This window comes from Salvelinus sp. IW2-2015, linkage group LG8, assembly GCF_002910315.2.
Source record: "Salvelinus sp. IW2-2015 linkage group LG8, ASM291031v2, whole genome shotgun sequence".
In the NCBI taxonomy this organism is placed as follows: Eukaryota; Metazoa; Chordata; class Actinopteri; order Salmoniformes; family Salmonidae; genus Salvelinus; species Salvelinus sp. IW2-2015.
The window spans coordinates 40,558,001-40,576,460 of NC_036848.1; the positions used below are offsets into that span (position 1 = coordinate 40,558,001).

Below are 18,460 nucleotides of genomic sequence, written 5' to 3' on the forward strand. Positions count from 1 at the left end.
AACTTCAACACAGTGGGCTGTGCTGGACCCTGGTGTTATTAACACAGAAGCTCTTAAAGTCACCTTGGCCTTTCATCGACTGGACGGTCCTTCAGTCCATTCCTCATATCACCCTGCCATGGCCGATGACAGAGCCTGTCCACAGAGGTGAGTTTGTCTCACTCCTTTGTCCATTGTCTAGGGTGAGGGTAGCCGGCCAAAGGGTTTGGACTGTCACGTGTGTCTGTGAGGGGGAGGAGAGGGGGGGACAGGTCTACAGAGAGCGAGAGAGAGAAGTTGGCCAGGTGTATCGCAGAGCGTCTCACTCAGTGCTGGTCATGACCGCAGCTCGATGCAGATAGGTGAGAGAAGAAGGGTGAAGTCGGAGTGAGAGAAGAGAAGTCACCGGACGCAGGATGGTGAGGTGTTGGAAACGTTCAGAAACCACCGGGTTGGAGGATTCACAACACATGGTAGGAGTGGGACTCATCTGTACCTTGCTCAGTGGTGGCTTAAATGATCTGTGGCAAAAGTCCGATTTTTTTTTATTCGCCTCAATGATTTTGTTGCTCTTGGAAAAGTTATTTTCATACAGGTAGAAAGACTAAGTTGTGGTAATGTTATTTGTGCAATACTCACAGAGCAGGGTCCCCAACTGGTGGCTTTATTTGCCCCCCCAAGTTTTCTGAGCAAAAAATACCAGGAAATCAGCTCCAAGTGATTGAAGTTTTGGAAATCTGTTCCCAAGTATTCCCTAGCATTATATATAGAGAGACATGATCGTATACAAATGTAAGCAAGATTTGAAGTTATTATGTTTTAGTTAAATATATCTGTTTGGGCTTGCGGTCAATTTGCAGTCTACAAGTTATTTGTCATTATGTTCTGCCCCCCCTGACCATCCTCCCCCGGCTGAATCAAGTTGATGATCGTTGTCATAGGGTATAGTGTGTCATTCTATTTCAGTTTTAACAAACTTGTTGTTGAAGTCAACAATGTTGTTGAATGCAGAAACAGTCAGACACTCACCCAGACAAGTGGCTATGTAGATTGTGATAAGCTGTTGTTGTGTATGGTCTCCTCAGGACGAGGGTCCAACAGTGTCCTGCCAGTTCCCACACAAGGCATTCTGGGTGACCCTCAGTGCCACTCTCCTCCTGGTCATCATCGCCCTCGGCGTCAGGGGGCATCTATGGGTCAGACAGCCCGACGCACAGGTGGGAGACACAACTCTCACCTGATTCACCTGTCGGAACACGTTGCTTTGTAATTTGGCATTAAAACTGTGAGGTGTTGTAGCCCAATCTAACATAGATGCACACATGACTGTGGTTGATGTACAAAATATTCGCTCACACTTGTACAATCACAATGTTGATAATGAGTTTACATTGAGTAAACCTATCCCTCTACTGTGGTCCTTACAGGTTGTCAGAATCACAGTTCCGGATCTGACTGGAACCCTGATCAACCAATCAGCATTGGTGGACAAGCACAACGACCTGGTGACCTATTCTGTGACCTCACCGGCCAACCACACATCCACCGTGCTCTTTGACATCAAACATGTAAGAAGCAGACCTGTTGAAAGTGTATTGAACTGAGGCAAGCTGCAGTGAACCTTTCTGTTTGTATGGCTGTTTCCTTATTCCACATTGTTGCATTGTAAAAGGCTGGTTGTCTAGAAACAGTTTCCCATGCTAGAACTGAGCTTCAATGGATGCTGAACTGACATTGTGGTATGTTTGTTTGTGCAGGGTTTGATATGTTACAAACCTATGAACCAGGAGACTTGCTACCTGAGTAAGATGGAGAGATCTGACTATGAAAACATGCAGTCCCTTCTCCAGCAGTCAATGCAAACGGTAAAGATGTTTCACCTTTCCAACATATAACAGTGTATGAAACATACTATTTTGGATTTCACTTTATATGAGCCTGTTACCATGCAAAGAAAATATGTTACATAGGGACTTATTGGCATGGCAACAACTAAAGAGTACGCAGAAACACCCTACTGTGTCAGCCGGCTCTCAGTTGAGGGTGCCCTGTTACCTTACACTGTTACTAATGTGTGAGTTGGCAGTGGGGGTGGATAATTGTAAGTGACTCATAGCTTAGTGCCATCTCTGTCTCACTCCATGGCCAGCCAGACCCTATTGAACTTAGTAGTGTTGATTTTAGCATCCCTCCTCTCTGTCCAGAGAACGAGTGGGAGGTAATAGACCGAACAAGGCCTTACATGTTTATAGTGTAGTGTCTCTCCAGGACTGAATTCCTCAGGGCATCTGATCCTCCTAGACCTTTCTCTTCCCTGGATCCCCTTACAGGTTGGGACAGCAGTGAGGCTCAGATCTGCACAATGGCCACTCTGTCTGGGGACTACTGGGTTTGTTAAGGCTTCACTGGGCTGGAGAAAGTGGCGAGACCATGGTTGGTTAGCGAGGGAAGGGCCAGTCCTACAGTGGACATCTTTAATGAGGTGTGATTTTTTGCTATGTTTGGTCAATGTCAATGGTCATTGCAGAATGAATGGGTTGCTTTTCTGCTGTGGTACTGTGTATCTACAGGGCCATGACGATATCTACCGGTGTCCTTGCTGGGTATTTGTTAGTTATTTTATTTTGAGGCCCATTAGCTTTTACTTTATGAGTCGATTACTTGCTCATATCAGATTGAATCATGGTTATCAGGGCCTAGGATAATTCATTTATTCACAAGAGCTGGTGTATGATTACTCATGTCATTAGTTAATTACCGGTTCATTACCCCATAGTTATGGGCCATTGTGCAGCTGGACTCGTTCAATCATTAATTGGTTGTACAGACTTAAGTTGCATATAAACTCAAAAGAGAAATATGCCACGTATGCCAAAATCCCAAGTGTTTTATCCTTTTCCCATGCTATCTGATAGAAACATAGTCGTTTGTATTTGAGTTCTGACTCTCACGGTATTAAGTATCTCGTAGAACTATACTTCAGCACGAGAACCACCCACTGATTGTGGTCATTAAGTGTCTGATTTAATGGATAGACTTCATCCACATAGAAAAGGCTGGGCCTTTCTGAGAGCAAAATATCTGTTCTGCAGCATAATGCTCTTTAGAGTAGAGGGAATCGGGCTGTTAGAAGGCTCGCTCAGGCATAACGCACTTTAAGTGGTCCCTATCGGACTCATCACCAGTGTAAATGGTGCAATTACTAAATGGCCATTGTGCCAAATGAGAGAGACCAGAGTTCAGCTGAGAATGATTCAGGGTTGAGTGTAAACCTGGCATAGACCACTGAAGTGATCTAATAGAGATACTGCTCTATAATGGCAGCTTGAGTTTCATGTCTGCCAAAGCACACTGTTCTATCCTTATATATAATCTTAATTGACACAACTTGTATTTGTTGTTAGAAAAACCACTGAGGTGACCTCACAAGCAATACAATCATAATTCCTCTTTTGCTGTCCCTTTAGCTTGCTCTCATCATTCATAATCCTGAGAGAAATGTGTTCATCTTCTGCCAGGTGTTGTTGGGGAATGAGACCCGGAGACAGACAGAGTTCCTGGGGGTGATGGGGGGCAGTCAGGTTGATGTGTCCACCCTGGAGGAGCCTCTACAGGCTCTGTGTCGACACAGCTCCATCCACTGGACCAGGAGACAAGACGGTGAGTACCCTTCTTCACATTTATAGCTACATGCTAAATACACATTCACTTGCCTTGGCATTTATACAATGATGTACATTTGTAACTGTGGACTGTTTTATTTTAAAGTGGGTCCAATTTTATATTCAATTCTGGGATAAATCAAGTCATAATTCATACAAAGAAAGACCAGGGGCTCTTTTGTAAAACAAGTTCCTCAGACTGAGGGAGAGCGTGTCCTCCCTGTGTGTTGGCAGCTCTTTCCAGAATAGGGCAGAGTGAGAAACATAATCCTAACCTACTGTGCTGTGTGACCTTTGCAGTGTCGCAGCAGTAAACTTTTAGACTTTTACTCTAGTATTTTACTGGGTGACTTTTACTAGACATTTTCTAGTAAGTTATCTTTACATCACTGCAAAACCCCAAAGTATGCAAGCCAACTAGCATCTGTTAATGGAACCGTATTTCCAGTTTTACTCACTTGGTGATTGAGTAGCCATCCTCTCAAATAGTTAGCTATCAGTGCTCTCTGCTATAGTAAGGGTTAGATATTGCACTAGTGATATACCTGCTACAGTTAGTTAGCATAATGCTAAACTGAAGTGCTGTGTGACCTTTGCAGTGTGCCAGAAGTAAATAAGAAGCACAACCTTTAGGCTGAACTCACTGCTATTTTTACTTTACACCACTTGGGTTTTGTTTTGTCTTCGCTACCAAACTGCATGTTCAGTAACAAACCTCTCTCTGAAGGTCCAGGTAAACAGCGTCTGGTCTACTTCTGCATTGACATCTGCTTCCCTAGTAACATCTGTGTGTCTGTCTGCTTCTACTACCTGCCGGAGTGACCTGCCATCATCCACTCTCAGGCAGAACATACCAGCACTGATCAGGGAAACAAAGTGCTCCTTCTCATCCCTGCTAAGTCGCCGGCTACAAAAAAAACTATTTGAATACAACCGGGGAACAGCAGCCAGCTTTGACTCAATACTGCAGCTACCTTAGTCCCTTCTAAGCTTTCGCCCCAGTCCTTCCCATTCCAAGGGACGGAAACAAGCTGTCAAGTTTATCTGCAGACTCCCCTCGTCACCCTCCCTTCATGTTTAATACCTTCCCTTGTGGCAGAGTATAAGAGTCCGTTTTTTTTGTGCTTGTTATTTCCTGTACTGCAACCCACAGCAGATGAGTCATTGTGTGTGTAACCATTCCTGATTATTGGAGTGTGTTAAATTACTTGATTACTCCAATAAAGAACAGTTGTGTAAAATACGTATTGTCTCTTTTACTATAGTGAAAGGAAATAGAATCTTTCCAACACTTCAGACTAAAAAACAAAGCCTTCTTTGAGGTAGTTCCTGGTACGATGTATTAAACAGAGAATCAAGACAAAAGCACCACAGAGTAAATGTTACACACCAGTTAGTCTTTACTGGAATTCATCATATCCTGTACAGTCACACATGGGACTCAGTCCACATTACAGATATCCATCCGTTTTTCACCTTTGATTAAGCTATTGAACACAAATACATTAATCTAGCTATGGCCCAGAGTTTTTCATGGTAAGGAAACTCCTTGCCCAAGCTATAAGACACAAACAAGCCCATAGACCTCCTTGTATCCCCAATCTGTCAAAATGTGGTCCTTATGAGAAATATAAAAACAGCCTCTCATCACTCTTATCCTGATAAGTCAAAAAGCTTTTGTGGAAGCAGACAGACGGGTGTGTGGATATATATATATACACAGTCACAGAGCTTCGCTGTAGTGTAGCTCCTTCTCATCCACTGGAGTCCACTGCTGCTGTCTCCTCAGCCCAGTACGCTGTCGTTAAAGGCCAGACACACCACAGCTTTCTGATGGCCGCTGTACTCCCTCTTGATCTCACCAGTCTCCACACACCACAGCCGTGCCAGGTTGTCAGAGGAGGCTGGAAGGAAATTTATCACATTTACTGATCTATTTTTAAATGTTTTATTTAACCAGGTAGGCAAGTTGAGAACAAGTTCTCATTTACAACTGCGACCTGGCCAAGACAAAGCAAAGCAGTTCGACACATACAGTCAATAATACAGTAGAAAAACAAGTCTATATACAAAGTGTGCAAATGAGGTGAGAAGGGAGGTAAGGGAATAAATAGGCCATGGTGGCAAAGTAAATACAATATAGCAATGGAATGGTAAATGTGCAGTAGATGAATGTGCAAAGTTGAAATACTGGGGTGCAAAGGAGCAAGATAAATAAATAAATACAGTAGGGGATGAGGTAGTTGTTTGGGCTATTTACAGATGGGCTATGTACAGGTGCAGTGATCTGTGCGCTGCTCTGACAGCTGGTGCTTAAAGCTAGTGAGGGAGATAAGTGTCTCCAGTTTCAGTGATTTTTGTAGTTCGTTCCAGGCATTGGGAGCAGAGAACTGGAAGGAGAGGCGGCCAAAGGAGGAATTGGCTTTTGGGGTGACCAGTGATATATACCTGCTGGAGCGCGTGCTACGGGTGGGTGCTGCTATGGTGACCAGTGAGCTGAGATAAGGCGGGGCTTTACCTAGCAGGATCTTGTAGATGGCCTGAAGCCAGTGGGTTTGGCGACGAGTATGAAACGAGGGCCAGCCAACGAGAGCGTACAGGTCACAGTGGTGGGTAGTATATGTGGCGTTGGTGACAAAACGGATGCATCCAATTTGTGTTGAGTAGAGTGTTGGAGGCTATTTTGTAAATGACATCGCCGAAGTTGAGGATCGGTAGGATGGTCAGTTTTACGAGGGTATGTTTGGCAGCATGAGTGAAGGATGCTTTGTTTGCGAAATAGGAAGCCAATTCTAGATTTAATTTTGAATTGGAGATGTTTGATGTGAGTCTGGAAGGAGAGTTTACAGTCTAACCAGACACCTAGGTATTTGTAGTTGTCCACATATTCTAAGTCAGAACCGTCCAGAGTAGTGATACTGGACGGGCGGGCAGGTGTGGGCAGCGATCGGTTGAAGAGCATGCATTTAGTTTTACTTGTATTTAAGAGCAGTTGGAGGCCACGGAAGGAGAGCTGTAATGGCATTGAAGCTCGTCTGGAGGGTAGTTAACACAGTGTCCAAAGAAGGGCCAGAAGTATACAGAATGGTGTCGTCTGCGTAGAGGTGGATCAGAGACTCACCAGCAGCAAGAGTGACATCATCACATCGATCCATTGGAGCACAAGTCAGAACTGCCCAAAAGTGAGTTAACTAATGAGTTTGAGGCTCCATGACATCGTGGCTCAGGAATAATCATCACAATCTAGCCACACTACAAAGGACGGATGTCAGTCACTTTCCTACAGCAAAAACTATCCCTTACCCTAGATCAGGGCTCTCCAACCCTATTCCTGGAGAGCTACCTTCCTGTAGGTTTTTGCTCAAACCCCAGCTGTAACTAAACTGATCAGCTTATCAACCAGCTAATTGTTAGAATCGGGTGCGCTAGAGTAGGGTTGGAGTGAAAACCTACAGGAACAGAGCTAGATAAAGTGTAAATACACATTAATCATTTAGTTGTTATTATAATAAAACACACTGGGAAGAAATATAACACTGACCTGTTACAATGTACTGTGAGTCTCCAGAGAAGGCACAGTCCCACATCCAACCTCGGGACGTCTCTCCAGGGTTGTTACTCTTGATGCTCAGCTCTGTCATCAGAGAGAAGTTAGATGTTCTCCAGATCTTACACGTCTGGTCCGCCGAGCAGGTCGCCAGCAGCCTGTGGGGAAAAGACACAGTTAAGTCACATATACAGTAACTATACAAGACATGCAATCAAAGCTTCCTACTTCTAAATAGTTAATTTTGGATTATGCACACATTCCTTAAAAAATGTGTGTGGTGTACTCACGTGGAATCAGGACTAAATTTGCAGCGGAGGGAGTAGCGCTTATGAGCTGGGATCTTGGTTTTGGGGATGAGCTGTGTCACCTCGTCACCCATCCCTCCTGCCAGGTTCCACACGTAACAGTTTCCCTGTGAGAGATGGACAGTGATCACAATTTAAACTCAAATTAGCACTTTTTAAAAAAATTGGTAAATTATTCTAAACAAAAAAATAAACGCAACATGTAAAGTGTTTGTCCCATGTTTCATGAGCTGAAATAAAAAAGATACCAGAAATGTTCCATTTTCCATACGCACAAAAAGCTTATTTCTCTCAAATTTTGTGCACAAATTTGTTTACATCCCTGTTAGTGAGCATTTCTCCTTTGCCAAGATAATCCATCCACCTGACAGGTATGGCATATCAAGAAGCTGATTAAAACCTCTACAGGATCGGTGTCCCCCCCTGCGGGACGGTTGAGCTAACGTGCGCTAATGTGATTAGCATGAGGTTGTAAGTAACAAGAACATTTCCCGGGACATAGACATATCTGATATGGGCAGAAAGCTTAGATTCGTGTTAATCTAACTGCACTGTCCAATTTACAGTAGCTATTACAGTGAAAGAATACCATGCTATTGTTTGAGTGCGCACAGTTATGAACTTGAAAATGTATTAATAAACCAATTAGGCACATTTGGGCAGTCTTGATACAGCATTTTGAACAGAAATGCAATGGTTCATTGGATCAGTCTACGACTTTGCACACACACTGCTGGCATCTAGTGGCCAAAATCTAAATTGCGCCTAGATTACTAAATCATATATTGGCCTCTCTTGCATTTCAAAGATGGAACAAAAATACGAGCTAACAGATCTAATGTGTTATATTCTCCTACATTAATTTCACATTTCTACAAACTTCAAAGTGTTTCCTTTCAAATGGTATCAGAAATATGCATATCCTTGACTGAGGTCCTGAGCTACAGGCAGTTAGATTTGGGTCCGATCCTTATTAAACAGCATGATCATTACACAGATGCACCTTGTGCTGAGGACAATAAAAGGCCACTAAAATGTGCAGTTATGTCACAACGCCACAGATTGCCACAAATTGGCATGCTGACTGCAGGAATGTCCACCGGAGCTGTAGCCAAAGAATTTAATATTCATTTCTCTACCATAAGCCGCCTCCAAAGTCATTTTAGAAAATTTGGCAGTACGTCCAACTGGCCTCACAACCGCAGACCACGTGTAACCACCTGCAGGATTGTCTGAGACCAGCCACCCAGACAGCTGATGAAACGGAGGAGTATTTTGGTCTGTAATAAAGCCCATGTGGGGAAAACGTATTCTGATTGGCTGGGCCTGGCTCCCCAGTGGGTGGGCCTTTGCCCTCCCAGGCCCATTCATGTCTGCACCCCTGCCCAGCCATGTGAAATCCATAGATTAGGGCCCAATTAATTTATTTCAATTGACTGATTTCCTTCTATGAACTGTAACTCAGTAAAATCTTTGAAATTGTTGCATTTATATTTTTGTTCAGTATAGTTTAGCAGCCAGCTATCTAAACTTATCATGGTCGAAATGTTTAGATTTGCACGAAATTTGCTTTAAAACAGCTAATTTTCCTCTCCGACCAATTGCAAAATTAGTAGAATTGAATGAAATTAGTTATAGAATTGCTAAATCTTCTCTCAGCCCCATGACAAAATGTGTAGAATTGCAGCAAACGTGCTTTAAAACATTTCCTCTACACCCCATGGAAAAATGTGTCATATTAGACAAAATTAACTCTAAAACAGGGATGGGCAACTGGCCATTCTTGAAGGCCCTCGGTCGGGGTTTCAACTTACTGTTTCGAGTTAGAATAGAGACTACAGAAGGTGACATTTCGAAATGCACCTCTTGTTATGTCAGTCAGCTAACCTTTTTAGATTGCCAAGTTAGCTGGGCGCTAAACTATCTAAACTTGTTATCAATGTCGAATTACCGGCTGGGGGCCCCCATTGATTTGGTTATTGAGTCTCACTCAGATATAATATATTTTGATTTGTCAAAAAAAAAATTGGTTACTACATGATTCCATATGTGTTATTTCATAGTTTTGATGTCTTCACTATTATTCTACAATGTAGAAAATAGTAAAGATAAAGAAAAACACTGGAATGAGTAGGTGTGTCCAAACTTTTGACTGGCACTATAGTTGCACAGACCCGTGAGAAACTGTGGCACCTCATGATGAGTTAAAAAAAATTCTGGCCCCAACCCCATCAAAGTTGCCCATCCCTGTACTAGAGTGTCCAGTATAACAAAATTATTTTTTCAGCATACTGACCGAGCTATTGACTGCTGCCATGTAGCTGGCGTCTGGGTCGATGTGGACTGAGTTGATGGACACTTCTGGTTCAGGAATAAGCTGCTCATTGTGATCGGTCTTCAGATCCCAGATATGGATCACACCGCTCTGGTCCCCCACGATCAATTCAGCCTGGAAAATACACAAGCCTGATTGAGAATCAATTAGATACAATAATCAGAATTTAAAAAAAGGGTCAATATGCAGTTGCTACATACATTTTTGGACTTATAAATTAATTATATGTACCCATGAGCTAAATTCAACTTCCATACCCCATCAAAACCCCAAATAAGCTTGTTTGACTCCTGTCTGTAAACAAAGTAAATGTAAACAAACACTGTAGACCATCAGAACATGGATAAAACTATCATTTTGTTATCATGGATAGTCAGTCCTTGCATTCATAGCTCTGTCCATGAATTTGAGAGTGGTTACGTTTCTCCAGCCCAATCCCTCAGCTATTTACCGAAACAGTGGCAGGGACCAGCTGGCTGGATTGTTTACGGACATATTCGATCTCTCCCTATCCCAGTCTGCTGTTCCCATTTCCTTCAAGATGTCCACCATTGTTCCTGTATCCAGGAAAGCAAAGGTAACTGAACTAAATGACTACCGCCTCATAGCACTCACTACTGTCATCATGAAGTGCTTTGAGAGGCTAGTTAAGGATAATATCACCTCTACCTTACCTGACATCCTAGACCCACTTCAATTTGCTTACAGCCCCAATAGATCCACAGACGATGCAATCGCCATCGCACTGCAAACTGCCCTATCCCATCTGGATAAAAGGAATACATATGTAAGAATCCTGTTCATTGACTATAGCTCAGCCTTCAACACCATAGTACCCTCCAAGCTCATCATTAAGCTCAAGGCCCTAAGTCTGAACTGTGCAACTGGATCCTGGACTTCCTGACGGGCCGCCCCCAGGTGGTGAAGGTAGTAAACAACACCTCCACTTCGCGGATCCTCAACACAGGGACCCCACAAGGGTGCATGCTCAGCCGCCTCCTGTACTCCCTGTTCACCCATGACTGCGTGACCACGCACGCCTCCAACTCAATCATCATGTTCAGAAGACACAGCAGTAGTAGGCCTGATTACAGACAATGACGAGACAGCCTACAGGGAGGTAAGGGCCCTGGCGGAGTGGTGCCAGGAAAATAACCTCAACATCAACAAAACGAAGGAGCTGATTGTGGACTTCAAGATACAGCAGAGGGAGCACACTCCCATCTACATCGACGGGACCGCGAAGGTGAAAAGCTTCAAGTCCCTCGGCGTACACATCACTGACAAACTGAAATGGTCCACCCACACAGACAGTGTGGGTTTCAAGGCGTAACAGCGCCTCTTCAACCTCAGGAGACTGAAGAAATTCGGCTTGGCCCCTAAGACCCTCAAACTTTTACAGATGCACAATTGAGTGCATCCTGTCGGGCTGCATCACCACCTGGTACGGCAACTGCGCCGCCCGCAACCGCAGGGCTCTCCAGAAAGTGGTGCGGTCTGCACAACGCAACATTGGGGGCACTGTCTGCCCTCCAGGACACCTACAGCACCCAATGTCACATGAAGGTCAAAAAGAACATCAAGTACATCAACCACCTGAAGCACGGCCTGTTCACCCCGCTATCATCCAGAAGATGAGGTCATTGCAGGTACATCAAATCTGGGACCGACAGACTGAAAAACAGCTTCTATCTCAAGGCCATGAGACTGTTAAATAGCCATCACTAGCCAGCTACCACCCCGTTACTCAACCCTGCACCTTAGAGGCTGCTGCCCTATATACATAGACTTGGAATCACTGGCCACTTTAATAATGGAACACTAGTCACTTTAATAATGTTTACATACTGCTTTACTCATCTCATATGTATATACTTTATTCTATTCTACTGTATTATAGTCAATGCCACTCCGACATTGCTCGTCCTAACATTTATGTTTCTTAATTCCATTATTTTAGATGTGTGTATTGTTAGATACTACAGCACTGTTGGAGCTAAGAACACAAGCATTTCGTAACACCCGCAATAATATCGGCATGTGACCAAAAACGTTTGATTTGAGTACGCTTTGTTTTTGTTTCAACTGCTGATTGCCGCTTTAAAGAAGGCAAGGATTAACCTAGGTGTTTATCAACAGTTACAGTACAACCAAAGAGCTGCTGAACTCAGAGGCGCAACATCGCAAGACTTCCGGGAACACTTGCAAAACAAACCAGGCTGGGGTTTGAGAAGTCAATGTTGTTCATTTTCTCAAAATCTAAAGGGACAACCTAGATTTGAGCCAATGTCTTAAGTAATTGAACATGTTATTATTCCAACCTCGTGAAAGTGACAAACTGACGTTTTCATTTTCGTCAAAACAACTTTTATATCGAAGGAGTGTCTTTGATTTGACGGCCTGCACATGCGCAGTTCGGCGTGAGACGACAGTTAGACCCAATGGCGTGTTTCTACGCATAAGCCTAGCTAGCCAACGTCGCTATGACATCGCCTACAAGTGTGATCAGGGATTTATTTTGGAGAAGCAGTTTTAGCCTACCTTCATACTGTATCGTCTTTGGCACAACTCAGACAGTACTGTATCAGTCACAGTGCTCCCTCTAGTGGTGGCATATTTCATTAATCGCTTTTGAGACACTGACTTACCTGGTTGGGATGAAGGCATACACAGTTGATGGGAGCATTGACCTGAAAGATCCTCTGGCATTGCAGGTTCCTTGACCTAGGACCAGAGCAATATATGTAGCTTGGTGAGAATTCCATAGCAGGCAGGCAGAAACACAGCAGGAAGCGACAGTCGCCATATTATCAAGAGTACCTCAGGTCCCAGATGCGAGCCATGCAGTCCTCTCCTCCTGTGTACATCCAGCGGCCGTCCTCATGGAAGCCCACTGACGTAATGTTCTTACTGACGCCATCATAGTTTATGACCGGGTTTGGGTTGTTGGAGTTTAGATCATACATACGGATGTGTTGATAACCTTTGGAATAGAAGAAAAGATACACAGTCAAGTACCATGTTAATGATTATGATGAGTATGGGTGTGAATATTTTATTTCTGCACAAACCTGCAGCAGCAATCATACTTCTGTCGGGAGTAACTTCGAGGGAGTTCACTTGCTGAAAGTATTGGTTAAGAAAATAATTAAAGGTAGCTAAGCTATAGTAATTGTGCATTAACGGCCCTAGGATCAAAATACATATTTTTGTTTGAAAATATGTTATCAACATATTGTGCTCACTAGGGGATGTTTATTAAAAAATATTTAAATATCTCTAATCAAGGAGTTGGAGGCCTTTCTAAGTTGTTACAACCAACAATGACATGGGATCTTGAAACGAAATAAAGGCAAAACCAGCAAGAAATGTCTCTCTTGATAGATTTGAGTGAAGCAGGCGAAGGTAAGGATACAGAGTCCTGGTGCTGGACTGTCCTGGTGCAGATGCCGCTGTGGGCCTGCCAGAACCGCACTGTGTGGTCATATCCAGCGGTGGCCAGAATCACCGGGTCACTCCCCACTGTCCCCTGGCCCTGGTTCACGTTCATGCTCGAGTGCTGTATGTTGTCACTGCAAAAGGAGCCGTAAAACAGTGTCAAATATTGGAGGCATTGAAGAACAATAATGCAGTGAGTAATAATGCCTGTGAACAATAACTTTATATCACTGTTACTTAGATATCAAGTATTTCTGACAGCACGTCAACAACTTGCCAGACGTAAGTGGAGCTATCCTTTAGTAACTCTGGTCCATGCGCATGCATTTGATATTGTGTCAACCAGAGCTACATTTAGTGTTTCTCCAGCACAGTAGTAACATTTTTACTTTAGTGAGTTTCTAAAATATATTAAAGTCAGTCGGTCATTAAAATAAATCTTAAAATATTCTATGAAATAATCAATTTAACGTGCCAGAGAGCAAGGGCAACTCGTATTATCATCGCGCGATGGACTAGAGCAAAGTTATCRAGCTATGCTAGCTAGTCGCCTTGTCTATTTAGTTTGTTAAACCATTTGGTGACATGGATGACATCCAGACAAATCGTGTGCAAATGGCACTAGCAAAGAAAAATATTACCTTACCTCCAAGATATGTAATATTTTAATGACAAAAGTGATGTGAAAGCTGTAAATAGCCTTGCTTGTGTTTTTTCCGGAAATACTGTAGGGCGTCGGACTAATAGTTCCCTCACTGCAATAAGTACTTTACGCTAGGTTCCGGTTTCAAACTACATTGGTTCCGGTTAGCTTCTTCCTTACTGGTCTATTACCACCGCCTACTGGCTTCATATACGAAAATGTGTCTGATAGCGAGGTAGCTCGATATGTTTGTTTATTTTTTCAAAGTAACAATATAATATAGACAAAGGGTGCGTTCGTAAATTCAATCTGGAGTGCCAGAGTCCGCGTTTGTAAATTCAGAGCGCACACTGGACGCTCTGGCGGAGGAGTAGGGTTTATCCTAGCGTTCTGACCTCACAACGGCAGTCAAGAACCCAAGCTAACTGGCTAACGTTGGCTAACTTGCTAGCTAGTTCCAGGCACAAATGAGAGAACACCTCACTCTGACCATTTTACTTGCCCTCGCAGAGCTGGTTAGGCTGTTTTCATGACATCCAGAGCGCCGGTGACTAACTGTGCTGCTGGCAACAATTTAAATAGTTTTTTTTTGCCGTCGTTTACAGGCCATACTGGTGTTGAGCATTCATAAATTCATCAGTTATTCTGCGCTCTGGCACACTGACAAGGGCTATGAAATCCGAGTAGATAGCTAGAGCGAATTTACGAACGCATCCTAAATCAGGCAAGAATGCTTTACAAAAAACACAAATATAAATAAAATAACGAAGTATACTACCTGTATAGTGCTTTAAAAAGACACTACAGTATTCAAAAGTTATAGTAGCCTTAACTTAAAATCTGCTGTGTTTTGGTAAATTAGAGGTCTGTGGTATATAAACATAAGCATAAGAGGTAATGGTTCATGACGAGATAATACAAAACATATACAGGAGAAAGCATTTTGCTCAATGGCCACAAGGCAATATGCATCACATCATGTGAAAAAAATTAAGGCATCTGAATTTCCCTTGTGCACTTGTGAGTTTTAGTCCTTTTTGTCCTTGACCACCTCATCAGTGTACTCGGTGGGTTCCTCTCCAGGTTTCAGAAGTTTGCCAACATAGTCATACTTTTCTGTGAAAGGGAGGAAGAAGAAGAAGTTCCTGCGAGACATTAGCTAGACACATCACAACCCTTCAAGGACATTGTAAATCACTGAGTGGAGAATAGCCTTTGCTTAAAAAGACTCCCTCATGTGTGGGTTTGAATTCACAGCACTCCTCAATGTAATGACAGTCTGGGTTGAACTGAAAGTGTTAATTTGATGCAACATAGGGTTTACGCCATTATGTTCTAGTATGGTGCCATATTGAATATGCTGAATTCAAGAAGATGAATGAACGTGCAAGTAGAGATACTGGGGTGCAAAGGAGCAAAATAAATAACAGTATGGGGATGAGGTAGTTGGATGGGCTGTGTACAGGTGCAGTGATCTGTGAGCTGCTCTGACAGCTGGTGTTTAAAGTTAGTGAGGGAGATATGAGTCTTTAGCTTCAGTGATTTTTTCAGTTCGTTCCAGTCATTGGCAGCAGAGAACTGGAAGGAGAGGCAGCCAAAGGAAAAATTGGCTTTGGGGGTGACCAGTGAAATATACCTGCTGGAGCGCGTGCTACAGGTAGGTGCTGCTATGGTGACCAGTGAGCTGAGATAAGGTGGGGCTTTACCTAGCAAAGACTTATAGATGACCTGGAGCTAGTGGGTTTGGTGACGAATATGAAGCGAGGGCCAGCCAACGAGAGCATACAGGTTGCAGTGGTGGGTAGTATATGGGGCTTTGGTGACAAAACAGATGGCACTGTGATAGACTGCATCCATCCATGTATTCACCCCCTTTGCTATGAAGCCACTAAATAAGATCTGGTCCAACCAATTATCTTCAGAAGTCACATAATTAGTTAAATAAATTCCACCTGTGTGCAATCTTAAGTGTCACATGATCTCAGTATATATACACACCTGTTCTGAAAGGCCCCAGAGTCTGCAACACCACCAAGCAAACGGCACCATGATGACCAAGGAGCTCTCCAAACAGGTTAGGGACAAAGTTGTGGAGAAGTTCAGATCAGGGTTGGGTTATAAAAAAAGATGTGAAACTTTGAACATCCCACGGAGCACCATTAAATCCAATATGGCACCACAACAAACCTGCCAAGAGAGGGCCGCCCACAAAAACTCACAGACCAGGCAAGGAGGGCATTAATCAGAGAGACAACAAAGAGACCAAAGATAACCCTGAAGGAGTTGCAAAGCTCCACAGCGGAGATTGGAGTATCTGTCCATAGGACCACTTTAAGCCATACACTCCACAGAGCTGGGCTTTACGGAAGAGTGGGCAGAAAAAAAGCAATTTCTTGAAGAAAAAAATAAGCATACACGTTTGGTGTTCGCCAAAAGGCATGCGAGATACTCCTCAAACATATGGAAGAAGGTACTCTGGTCAGGTGAGTCTAAAATTTAGCTTTTTGGCCATCAAGGAAAATGCTATGTCTGGCACAAACCCAACACCTCTCATCACCCCGAGAACACCATCCCCACAGTGAAGCATGGTGGTGGCAGCATCATGCTGTGGGGATGTTTTTCATCGGCAGGGACTGGGAATCTGGTCAGAATTGAAGGAATGATGGATGGCACTAAATACAGGTAAATTCTTGCGGGAAACCTGTTTCAGTCTTCCAGAGATTTGAGACTGGGACAGAGGTTCACCTTCCAGCAGGACAATGACCCTGAGCATATTGCTAAAGCAGCACTCAAGTGGTTAAGGGGAAACATTTAAATGTCTTGGAATGGCCTAGTCAAAGCCCAGACCTCAAACCAATTGAGAATCTGTGGTATGACTTAAAGATTGCTGTACACCAGTGGAACCCATCCAAGGGAGCTGGAGCAGTTTTGCCTTGAAAAATGTTCAGAAATCCCAGTAGCTAGATGTGCCAAGCATATAGAGACATACCCCAAGAGACGTGCAGCTGTAATTGATGCAAAAGGTGGCTCTACGAAGTACTGACTTTGGGGGGTGAATAGTTATGCATGCTCAAGTTGTTTTTTTGTCTTATTTCTTGTTTGTTTCACAATAAAAAATATTTTGTGTCTTCAAAGTGGTAGGCATGTTGTGTAAATCAAATGATACAAACCTCCCCAAAATCTATTTTAATTCCAGGTTGTAAGGCAACAAAATAGGAAAAATGCCAAGGGGGGTGAACACTTTCGCAAGACACTGTATATACAATACCAGTCAAAAGTTTGGACACCTACTCATTCTAAGGTTTTCCTTTATTTTGACTATTTCTACATTATAGAATAATAGTGAATACATCAAAACTATGAAATAACACATGGAATCATGTATTAAACAAAAAAGTGTTAAACAAATCAAAAGGTATTTTATATTTGAGATTCTTCAAAGTACACCCTTTTCCTTGACAGATTTGCACAGTCTTGGCATTCCCTCAACCAGTTTCATGAGGTAGTCATCTGGAATGCATTTAAATTAACAGGTGTGCCTTGTTAAAAGTTAATTTGTGGAATTTCTTTCCTTCTTAATGCGTTTGAGCCAATCAGTTGTGTTGTGACAAGGTAAGGGTGGTATACAGAAGATAGCCCTATTTGGTAAAAGACCAAGTCCATATTAAAAATGACAGTCCATCATTACTTTAAGACATGAAGGTCAGTCAATCCAGAAGATTTCAAGAACTTTGAAAGTTTCTTCAAGTGCAGTGGCAAAACCATCAAGCCCTCCAATAAAACTGTCTCTCATGAGGACCGCCACAGGAAAGGAAGACCCAGAGTTACCACTGCTGCAGAGGATACGTTCATTAGAGCTAACTGCACCTCAGATTGCAGCCCAAATAAATGCTTCAAAGAGATCAAGTAACAGACACATCTCAACATCAATTGTTCAGAGGAGACTTCGTGAATCAGGTCTTCATGGTCGAATTGCTGCAAAGAAACCACTACTAAAGGACACCAATAATAAGAAGATACTTGCTTGGGCCAAGAAACACGAGCAATGGACATATTAGACCGGTGGAAATCTGTCCTTTGATCTGATGAGTCCAAATGTGAGATTTTTGTTCCAACTGCCATGTCTTTGTGAGACGCAGAGTAGGTGAACGGATGATCTCTGTATGTGTGGTTCCAACTGTGAAGCACGGAAGAGGAGGTGTAATGGTGTGGGGGTGCTTTGCTGGTGCAACTGTTAGTGATTTATTTAGAATTCAAGGCACCCATAACCAGCATGGCTACCACAGCATTCTGCAGCGATACGCCATCCTGTCTGCTTTGCGCTTAGTGGGACTATCATTTGTTTTTCAACAGAACAATGACCCAACACACCTCCAGTTTGTCTAAGGGCTATTTGACCAAGAAGGAGAGTGATGGAGTGCTGCGTCAGATGACCTGGCCTCCACAATCACCCGACCTCAACCCAATTGAGATGATTTGGGAAGAGTTGGACCGCAGAGTGAAGGAAAAGCAGCAAACAAGCATATGTGAGAACTCCCTCAAGATGGT

At 43.2% G+C, this 18,460-nt stretch overlaps 2 protein-coding genes across 2 annotated transcripts; one reads left to right on the forward strand and one right to left on the reverse strand.

The window, feature by feature from the left end:
• Positions 1-194: 194 nt before the first annotated feature.
• On the forward strand, positions 195-4,884 carry bricd5 (BRICHOS domain containing 5). The gene is made up of 6 exons (XM_023993377.2): positions 195-452; positions 1,065-1,196; positions 1,407-1,547; positions 1,737-1,844; positions 3,498-3,639; positions 4,369-4,884. The coding sequence occupies exons 1-6, from the start codon at positions 396-398 to the stop codon at positions 4,461-4,463; spliced, it is 675 nt and encodes a 224-aa protein (XP_023849145.1). The 5' UTR covers positions 195-395; the 3' UTR covers positions 4,464-4,884.
• A 133-nt stretch (positions 4,885-5,017) lies between these two features.
• On the reverse strand, positions 5,018-14,088 carry mlst8 (MTOR associated protein, LST8 homolog (S. cerevisiae)). Its single transcript, XM_023993374.2, has 9 exons — positions 13,916-14,088; positions 13,247-13,403; positions 12,903-12,954; positions 12,652-12,814; positions 12,480-12,555; positions 9,793-9,945; positions 7,479-7,603; positions 7,183-7,346; positions 5,018-5,545 (listed from the first exon to the last, which is right to left on the reverse strand). The coding sequence occupies exons 2-9, from the start codon at positions 13,379-13,381 to the stop codon at positions 5,427-5,429; spliced, it is 987 nt and encodes a 328-aa protein (XP_023849142.1). The 5' UTR covers positions 13,382-13,403; positions 13,916-14,088; the 3' UTR covers positions 5,018-5,426.
• Positions 14,089-18,460: the final 4,372 nt, after the last annotated feature.